The sequence below is a fragment of the Antedon mediterranea genome, chromosome 4 (assembly GCF_964355755.1).
Source record: "Antedon mediterranea chromosome 4, ecAntMedi1.1, whole genome shotgun sequence".
In the NCBI taxonomy this organism is placed as follows: Eukaryota; Metazoa; Echinodermata; class Crinoidea; order Comatulida; family Antedonidae; genus Antedon; species Antedon mediterranea.
Genome location: NC_092673.1, coordinates 32,112,756 through 32,123,147, shown reverse-complemented (window position 1 = coordinate 32,123,147; position 10,392 = coordinate 32,112,756). Strand labels below are relative to the sequence as shown.

The following is a 10,392-nucleotide window of genomic DNA, read 5'->3' as shown; positions in this document are numbered from 1 at the left end:
ATTTGACATGATGTGAACCCAGGACCCTGAGATCGGTAGGCAAGCATCTTAACCACTAAGCTACCACTCCACTCTTCCTTTGAATTATCAAGCAGGGGAAAAGAATTTGTACATACTGTGAAAGGAATCATTACCTAAAAACATTTTTCCTCAGGCCCTTAAAATAAAGAACATTTCAGTATACATAGTACCTTGAATATGGTACGTGCAAAGGGCAAATCTAAGACCATCAGCTCCACATTCTGGAATGCCATTTGGAAAGTTTGCCCTTTGACCTTTCAGAGCAGCTTTCAATTCTTGGTTGTCATGTTTCCAGTTGCTGTTTTTTAGCCGGTCTTGCATAGCATCAAGTGATACACCCTCTATAACGTCAATAGGGTCAATGACGTTACCAAGCGATTTGCTCATTTTGCGTCCATGAAAATCTTTTACCAATGAATGGAGGTATACCTGAAGAAAATGACAAAATAAATAGTTCTTTTTAATTAATTTGTAAAATGTATAAAATATTATTATAGATAATAGCTTTAAAAATTGAGTAAGTAATTATTTTCATGTTCTTAGAGAAACTGGTTTTGTTATTAAAGTGTTTTATTGTTTATGGTTTTTTTTCAGAAGTATAGGAACTCACTGGTTTGTTGGCTATTCCTTATTTGAAGATGATGTTTGTTTAAATTGAAGATAATCTAACCTTTGATTTTTCACAATTACCTGTTTAAATGGAAGTTCTCCTGTTAGCCTCTGTCCCAGCATCACCATTCTTGCAACCCACAAAAGCAGTATATCATAGCCTGTTTCTAGCACAGTAGAAGGATAATACTGTGACAGGTCAGGAGTCTAGCAAATAAATAATGCAACTAGATTTAATAGAGAGAAATGGTGAACCGCGATGACGTCACTCAAATTTCACCGAGTGGGTATAGATTGTAAACAAACCATTTCGCCACATGTTTTTGTATGGGAAATTCCGATGGGTTGAGTTAATAAAAAGGTAGTTAGAAAAGAACGTTTAAAACACACATAATAGCAGTATCTTTTTTTTTTTGCAACACTCTTAACAATTTTAATGTTATATGGGCAAATCTTAACATATTTTATTTCAATTTGGATTGAATTAAGACGCGTTTTTGTTATATACTGGACCCAGCTCTAGGCCCTAGATAGTTTCGCTGATGCTGTGTTGACCTCGAGTAGAGTAGGCCTACTCGAGCAGGCCTACTCGAGCAGGCCTACTCGAGCGAGCCTAGCACGGATTATCGGTTATTATAATAATAATAATAATAATATTGGAAATTCTTTATTGCATACTGTACTACTACTACTTTAGCTAGGGTGCTGCTAGGCCTCTCCTAGCTAGGTAGTAAGACTAAATAGAGCATCTCTAGTAGACGTAGGCCTAGCATTTAGTTTCAGCTTGACAACTGCCATTTTGTTATGTGGCTAGTGATGCTTCCTGCCGGGGGGCTACCGCCAGTAATGAATACTTGATAAGACTATTCTACTATAATACTATAGGCCTAGTCTAATGTAGACCTACAGATAGATATGAGATATTTTTAGGAATATGATTGTGAATGATGGATGACTAAATACACAAATAGAAAAAGAATTATGAGCGTTACAGCAACAACATTGGTTAGACGACGCCATGATTCACGTGTATAAACATAGGAAATGTGCCGCCCTCAACGGTTTGTTATGATTTTATACCCACTCGGATTTTAGACGTCGGTTCGCCATTTCTCTCTATTCGTCACTATGACGAATTATAGGTTATATGCATTGATTTAAATAAAGATAATTGATTGATTTAAGATATTTTGAAAGATTGATTTTCTAAGAATCTTTAGTTATTTATAATATATGATAGGATCTTGCTAACGCAAATACAATAGCCGGTATCATAATCCGATCAAAGATCCTTTTGCGTATATAATGTCATAAACCACATTTTGTGTTTTTAAATAAATTTCATTATAAATCATCTGTATAATCTATACACTAAGAAATACAATTGAACAAACAATACGGATAATAAAAAAAATCTTATTTTGTTTCGTTTCCCAAGGTGAGACTCGAACTCGGTACCTTGAATGCTATAGACACGAGCAAAGACCACCGAGCCATACACAACTGACTAAAAATTATGCAAATATTCCTCGGTGTATTTACTATGCAGTAACCACTTTGGTGCAGATAGATTATTACATACCGCAATGAATTATAATGTTTTACTATGATGACATCTTTAAAGATTTTTAAAAATGATGCACTGTCAAACTATATACTTTTAACTTTAATATATGAACTTCTTAAGGAAGAAAGTTAATGTTAAGTTTGTTATTTCGGCCTAAGAAAATGTTATAATTGTTTGATTGTCGAAATTAATTTTTGTAAATTTAATATGCCATTAATGATGACTTAATCAACTTTTGTTCTCTTAATTTCATAATAAATCATAAATATGATACATACACTTCAAGAAAATGAAATAAAAAAATCGGTGTTCCCGAGCATTCTAACGATATATATTAATTTAAAAATTTAACATATTTTCACCTTTTGTTAACTTGCACGTGCGTAGCCTGTCACTTTTGACGTACTCGTATAACGCTGTTAAAGTTAATACAATATGATGATATTGTTAAAGAAAGGTTATACAACAGTAATCGGACAAAAACAGTGCGCAATAACGTTTGACGCGCAAAAATCTGCGCACTTATGGCAATTTTTTAAACGCTTAAAATTGCCTGAAACGTACTCTAATTTCATCGAAAATAAATTCTGACAATTTTGAACATTTTAAGCGCGCGTACGCATGCGTTATATGTGCTACGCACGTAATTTTATTGCCATATGATGAAATATCACCTGAAATTTATGAGTACCAAATTTTGTTTAAAAGTGATTCATGCTTGTGAAGATATGATTACAAACGTGATTTCGTTAAATCGCGCGTAGACCGCATAATGTTTGATTGCGCACCGTGAAAACATAACCACATCGATTCCTGGCCATAAGGAATATACTCTGAAAAATTGACTTAGTTAGATGAAACTGATATCAAGATAATTGACGGACAAATAGTGCTAAGGAAAGAATAAATAAATAAATAAATAAATAAAGAAATAAATAAAGATTCTGACAGAATCAAGAGGTTATATGCATCATGCATATAACCTAATAATGTTTATCAACTCTGGTGTCATTGAATCTGCATTCCTAGCAACATATCTGAGTCGGGTTGGTGAACATCAGTCCAAAATACGCAGAATTTTTTCCAAAATACGTCAAGTTGAGGGCGCTATACTAATCCAAAATACGCGAGTCTTTCCAAAATACGTCGACTTGAGGGCGCTATTCATTTTCCAAAATACGCGAATTGTCCAAAATACGTCAAGTTGAGGGCGCTATAAATTATCCCAAATACATGAATTGTCCAAAATACGTCAAATTGAGGGCGCTATTTATTTCCAAAATACGCGATTTGTCCAAAATACGTCAATTTGCAATTTGGGACCGCTAGTAATTTTCCAAAATACGTCAACTTGAGGGCGGCAAACTTTTTTTCCAAAATACGAGAGCCTTTCCAAATGTATCATATTGAGAGTGTAAGGTAAAATTACAGTTTAATGTATTAAAAAAAAGTTTCTTGGAATAAAACAAACAAGTACATTTTAGTTATAAATGAAAGTATTAGAAGGCATAATTTTTTGTAAATAAAATGTCATAGAGTAGCCAATTATTATTTTTCAATGTAATCATTTATTACTGAAAAACAACAAATATATGCCAACATCAGTCAATAGACAGTGCCTATAATATACGTTAATAATGTCTGAACGATGTACGATTGCGTTGCCAGACGTAGCTAGTTTAAATGCGGCATAAACCGGCTACAAAACCAGCATGTACGTATATAGTATTTAAGTATAGTCATAGGTATGTGTTATATATTTGGTGATCTACAAAATCGATATTTTTCCCGAGCTCGACAGACCAACATCGCTTTCAATTTAATGTACAGTACTTATGGTCTAATAAGTTACCTAATCTGAAATCTAACATAATAATTATTTCATATAATATATAATAATAAAAAGCATGGTATTGTGATTAAAATAATATCAATAATTAATTGGTTAGAAGAAGTAAAGGAGTTATTTAAATTGCGTATTTTGGAAAATGAATAGCGCTCTCAAATTGACGTATTTTGGAAAATTACAAGTGGTTCCAAATTGACGTATTTTGGACAAATCGCGTATTTTGGAAAATGACTAGCGCCCTCAACTTGACGTATTTTGGACAATTCGCGTATTTTGGAAATGAATAGCGCCCCCAAGTCGACGTATTTTGGAAAGACTCGCGTATTTTGGATTACTATAGCGCCCTCAACTTGACGTATTTTGGAAAAAATTCTGCGTATTTTGGACTGAATTTCACCAACCATATTGACATATCTAGAATCTAAATTTGTTCTATGCTACTACACCATCTCTCCACTTTCAGTTAATTGTGTCTTTTTTTCTTGTGACGCCTTCCAATCCAAAAGGTCCAAAGTTCAATCTTGACGTAGTGCCAGGGTTGTAACTCACAACTCTTTCAACTCCACTCCCTAAGCCTCAAATAAGACTTAGTTTATAAGCATGATAAATTATTAAATAGCTATTAGTTGCGCATGAAATTAAACTTTTTTTTTAATCCAATCTTTAGATTTTCATTCTTTGGCCTATATTTCAATGTTTTTTTCTACATTTCTACAATTCAATTTGATTTCACTTAATACAAGGAACTTTTTCAGAAATAAACAAACTTGAAATAGCTCAATATCACAAACTATTCTTAAATTATATCGTACCTCATCAGGCCATCCATGAATGGCAAATGGAATTATACCAGATGAGAACCACGTATCCAAGACATCATCATCTAAAAAAGACATTTATTGAATTGGATTTTATTCAAACAAACTACCAATAAATTAAATCTTAAACAAGAACTAGATTTGAACTCGTCACTACGGACGAGTTAGGTTATCCGCAGCCCAAAAGCCACGTGCACGTCATACGTTGGAATATTGCGCGCAGAAAAACGATTATGCCATTGAAAAAATGTTAGTGCGCTCTCTATTTTACGTCACGTCTAAGTATATACGGTATACACTATATACTGAAAACGTACTACATACAGTGCAGAATAGGTGAAAAGAAGTGACCAAAGTTATTGACGCTTTTGAACATGGTGACGTCATAACAATTTAAAAAATTGTAAATCATGCGAAAGATAATTGATTTGACCTAGACAATATAAAAAAAATTGAGTGAAATGGAATACGGATAAGTAGAGATGCGCTGTATTAAAGTTGACGAGCTATGACGAAAGAGAAAAAAATCCTTTATTTTATATTCGGGTGGCCATACGATGACGTCACAATGTCCGGTAAGCCATATCAATGCATGATTCGAGAAATGCAACTTTACTTCCAGAATATGTAATTTAAAAAAGTTCAACACGTAGTTTAGAATTTATGACTGTTTAAAAAAGGTCTAATTTTGACGATTTTTTGAAGTTTTTCATCAAAAACGCGCGCAAATTATCCAATTCTACGTGCTCGTGTGACGTGATTTTAAGTCAAAATTGATTGAAAATTGATAAATTTACTAGAAAAGGCTGAAAAAACAATAATCAAGCAAAAAAAGGATGTTTTTGCGCTACGTGCGCACGCGAGCGTAAACAAATTGCACACGCATGGGAATTTTTGAAATGCTCAAAATGACATTAGAAATTGATTTTTCGCATTGTGAAATTTTAAACGCGCGTGCGCGCGTCAGTTTTGGTGAAACATGCCATTTTTAATTCACAGAAAGTTTGCGCATGATATGACTTAAATTTTCCCAAAGTTTCAATACAAAATGACTTAGTTTTTATTCTATGATCAATCATTGACATTCCTAAAATCGCGCGTAACTTACGCTGCGCGACTCGAAATTCTAAAAAAAAAAGTTTCTTGCAAATCTACAGCTACAGGGCAATCTTTTGACAAAGTTATACAACTTTATATTGGCCAGAATTAGAGATACGCTGCAAAAAAAATTCGTGGAAAGAAAGAAGAAAAAGAAAAAAAAGATCCTGACAATTACAAGAGGTTATCCGCCAAGTGCGGATAACCAATTTAATATACAAACCAAATTTTTTTAAACGTTGAAAAAGTTGTTTTCTTTACCTTGTCTTAGTTTAATATTGTTTGCTAGCACACCAAACCGTTTAGCTGCTTTTTTTCTAGCCGTCTCCTCCGTGTGAGCGCTCACCCAATATTTTGAATCAATGTCCTGTGAAGAAGCATGATTATTTTATTAATAATTATTATTAATATAATCATACAGCATTTATTTTCACATGCTTTTAATGAATAAGGTTAAAATTTTCAGGTCAACAATCAAGGTTCACATCCTAGTTATTTTAGAAGAATTTTTTTCTATCCATAGATTTCAGATGTGTCTAGTTTTAACGCTTAATCCGAAGTCAAGACACATACTACAAGCCACAAAAGCAATTCTGTCTTGGAGGTCAAATAGGATTTGAACCCAGGATTTGAAGATTAAAATAGGAGGTCAAATAGACTAAAATATCGAACATCTTAATCATGTGATGCTGTTGGCATTCAGTATGTACTGTATGATATGATTGCTATGTGTTATACACCTATGTTATCTGTGTAATAACGTACCTTCCCTTCTGGAAATGCATCATCGTCAATTGTCACAAAGTATGCTGGAATACGATGACCCCACCATAGTTGTTGAGATAAACACCAATCTCTGTTAAAATTTACGAAATTGTTAAAATGATAACAAAATGTTTTCTGGTTATAAAAATATGTGATGATATATAATAAATGACATTGATTATGTAATAATGATCTGGTGATAAAAAATAAACACAATGCCAAAGTGCTTTGACTGTATTCTGGAGATCAAGATATTTGTCTTAGAGAGATCATCTTGTACATTCACCTGCTCTTCTTTAACCACCGGTTCCATCTTTTTATACGCATATCAGGGATGATCTCCAAATCTCCATCTTCAACTGCTTCCACAGCAGCAACGGCCATTTCAGTGCAGTTTACAAACCATTGAGGTTTTATCAGTGGTTCAATAATGTCCTTTGAATGACTAAAATATTGAAATGTTAAAAAGTTCATAAATTATATGTGTATTATATACCTTATACAATTATTAGAAAGTGATCTGGTATAACAACAAAACAATAACATTCCAGCTTCATAGTTATAATTTAGGAAACCATAGAGGTATTATATTGTAGAAAAGAACTGGTTAAAACAGGTATGAACAGTATCATCAAGTTGCTTGATGAGGGTATGCCTAGTCCTAGAAAATTGTAACTTACTAAGCTTACAAGAAGCTTTCATATTAAACAATCACTGTAATTCTACTGTTTGTAAAAAAGTTTTTTTATTATTCTTATTGAACACATAAACATTAATTATTTGTATGTTATAACATCATAGCAGTAGTAGTATTCTCTAGGTTTACCTGCATACTGGGACCACCATTGGATTATCTTTACTGCCTCTATACAAGTTTCTCTCCTTGAGGGCTTCCAAAACTGCTACCCTAGCATGAAATCTTTTCATTCCCTAACCCCAACAAAAAGTAATAAACGACTGTTTAAATTTATACAGTACCATAATGGATGGTAAAGTTAGTGTCAAGGAGTACTGTACAGAAATTTTCCTAGACAATCAGTGGAAACTATGTGTTACGGCCAATTTCCATAGACAAGTATAACAAATAATAAAAAAATAAAAAATATAAAATCTATGTTATTCCTTATGACCATTTACACAGAACTTGGAGCAGACCAACAGTTTCCCCTCAGGATAGATAGATTCTACGATTCTACAAGCTACGCAGTTTTCCACGTTACTGCTCATCGGTGTAAATTGGCCTTTATAAAATATTTTTATTGACAAGTTAAGTGTACCTGAAATTGAGCAGTAGTGTCAGCCATGTTGCCATCTTCATTGATGACTGTTATTGTTGGAAGGTTGTGTTTCTGCCCAATTTCATAATCATTGTAGTCGTGACCAGGTGCAATCATAACAGCACCTGTAAACAAATGAGTTCTATGATTGTAATCTTAAACACCTCAGTTTGCACTTGTTGAGGTGGTACTGTATGTTGAGCTTCTAGCTTTCATAGGTTATACAGCAGGTTGAAATACACAATTCACAGTTAAAAGTAAGAAATCTATCAATTGTATTTATTTATTTATTTTTAAAAATTTTATTTTATATGTTTAGGCAATGTGGCCAATAATTACCAATAGTAAATTAATCACTGTCCTATCAGATAGGTGGTAATCCCCCTGATACAGGGGCTATTTTGTGAGCCAGCTTACCAGGGCGGGTAACCCCCTACTCTTCTCGAATAATGAACTGGGTTCTTTAAAGTGCACACAGGTTATAACTGTGTACACTGGACCTACAGTTTATAGTCGTTATCCGAGAAGACTTGTTTCACCACCAGAACTACGAGCGAGTGAGCCTCGAACCCTTGCCAATGTTGTTGGCTCTTTAGGTACGGTAAACGGCGCCCTGCCTTAACCGCTCGGCCATTATGGCTAAACTTGAAGTAATCGGCTGCATTTGTGTTTACTGCTATAAATTTAAAGGTTAACAAACCTTTGTTCGATCTGCTAGTTTAGCTTAGTGTACAGGTGTAACATAGCATAAGATAAAAACATTATTCCATCAATAAGTTACTGTTTTTATATACTGTAGAATCCATATTAAAAGGAATGCTATGGAATCGCCTGCCATCTCATATTCAAAACTCTAGTACATTATATACATTCAAGTCTAGCTTAAAGACTCATTTATTCCCCATGTCTTATCCAGAAAACTTGTAGCGTATTTGTGATGTTTGTAGTCTTTAAGATTTGTAACTTTTTTTCATGTTCTTTGTTGTCAGTAGCGCAGTAAGCGTCTTTTTTAGACGTATGCTTGCACTTTGCAAATTTCCATTATTATTATTATTATTTTTATTATTATTATCTGGTACCACCAAATATTTCCTTAATAGGGCTTAGCTTCATGTTAAAAAATATATATTTAGCTTTATTCATTTCAGAGAGAAGTGTCCAATTACTAGGTTGTACTGTATACACTGTCATACACATAGACCCGGGTTCAATTCCCGACAACTTCCAGTCCACTCAGCTGTAAATGAGTACATAGTTGAAAATACTATGGAAAAAAGGCGGCGTTGAAAGGAACTGGCCACCCTACCACATAATGCCGAGGCTTAGTACAATGAGCTCCTAACAGCTCATTCCCCTATGTTCAGAATGAACACGGGACACACCTCACCTCACTGTATACAGTAAGTACATTTTATATACAACAGTATTTTCTTACCTGTCCCAAAGTCTTTATTGACCGATACATCACCAATAATCGGAAGTCTCTCTCCTGTAAATGGATGTATTACAGCTCCCCCTATGTGATGCACATGTCTTGGATCATAAGGATTGACAGCAATGGCTGTGCCCCCAAGCATTGTCTCAATTCTTGTCGTTGCAACTACTATCTCTCCTTGTATTTAAAATAGTCAAATGTATCAGTTAAAATAATGTAACTCAAAAAAAGGCTCTATTCCTTTAGTGATGTGTTTACACAACAGTCTATAATAAGTTGATTTGTGATTGATATAGAGGGAGTTATTTAGATTTCTATCATAAACTGTTACTGTTTAACTCTATGCATATACAATATTTATTTTTCTTACCAGAGTTTTCTAAAGGGTAGGCAAATTCCTCAAGACAACCAAATAATACTTTATCTTCATAACCTGGAACAGACAATAGGCTTCTACCATTTATAGGCACTTGGTCAACCTGTAGTTAAAAAGTAATTTTTTTTTCTAATATAATTTTTCCAATGGGTGTGTCTAATAAGATTTCCAAATATTGCATACAGTATTTCTTTCAAATTATGATATGCATGTTTGTTCATTGCACTTTATTATTTTAGAGAATTATAGTATTTTGTACAATGTTATTATGTAATTGGAAACTATCATTATTCATAATAATCTCTAAACAGTATTTCATTAACTTTGTTTTAGTACTCACTTCAATATCTGAAATTGCAGACTTCAAAGCACATGACCAGTTGACAAGGCTGTTGCTACGGTAAATTGTACCGTCATCATGAAGTCGAACAAACGCTTCGGTAACAGCTCGTGAATGAATCTGAAAAAGAGAAAACATGCTGAAAAATGTATTCGTATATATATAAACACAGTAGACAACTTCAGGACCCAAACAAAGTGTCCTTCTTGATAGGGGGAATAGGGGAATAACTGAATA

The 10,392-nt window shown here is 33.7% G+C and overlaps 1 protein-coding gene across 1 annotated transcript in view; it reads right to left on the bottom strand.

Annotated features, from left to right (window-relative positions):
• The window catches only part of LOC140047799 (valine--tRNA ligase-like), a 30,592-nt gene that overhangs the window by 15,962 nt on the left and 4,238 nt on the right, over positions 1 to 10,392 (bottom strand). The window contains exons 8-18 of the mRNA XM_072092831.1: positions 10,156 to 10,275; positions 9,810 to 9,918; positions 9,440 to 9,616; positions 8,005 to 8,129; positions 7,554 to 7,657; positions 7,014 to 7,172; positions 6,728 to 6,818; positions 6,224 to 6,329; positions 4,859 to 4,929; positions 712 to 837; positions 192 to 450 (exon numbers count right to left, since the gene is read on the bottom strand). Of these exons, the coding sequence (XP_071948932.1) occupies positions 192 to 450; positions 712 to 837; positions 4,859 to 4,929; positions 6,224 to 6,329; positions 6,728 to 6,818; positions 7,014 to 7,172; positions 7,554 to 7,657; positions 8,005 to 8,129; positions 9,440 to 9,616; positions 9,810 to 9,918; positions 10,156 to 10,275 (1,447 nt within the window). The remainder of the gene's footprint in view (positions 1 to 191; positions 451 to 711; positions 838 to 4,858; positions 4,930 to 6,223; positions 6,330 to 6,727; positions 6,819 to 7,013; positions 7,173 to 7,553; positions 7,658 to 8,004; positions 8,130 to 9,439; positions 9,617 to 9,809; positions 9,919 to 10,155; positions 10,276 to 10,392) is intronic.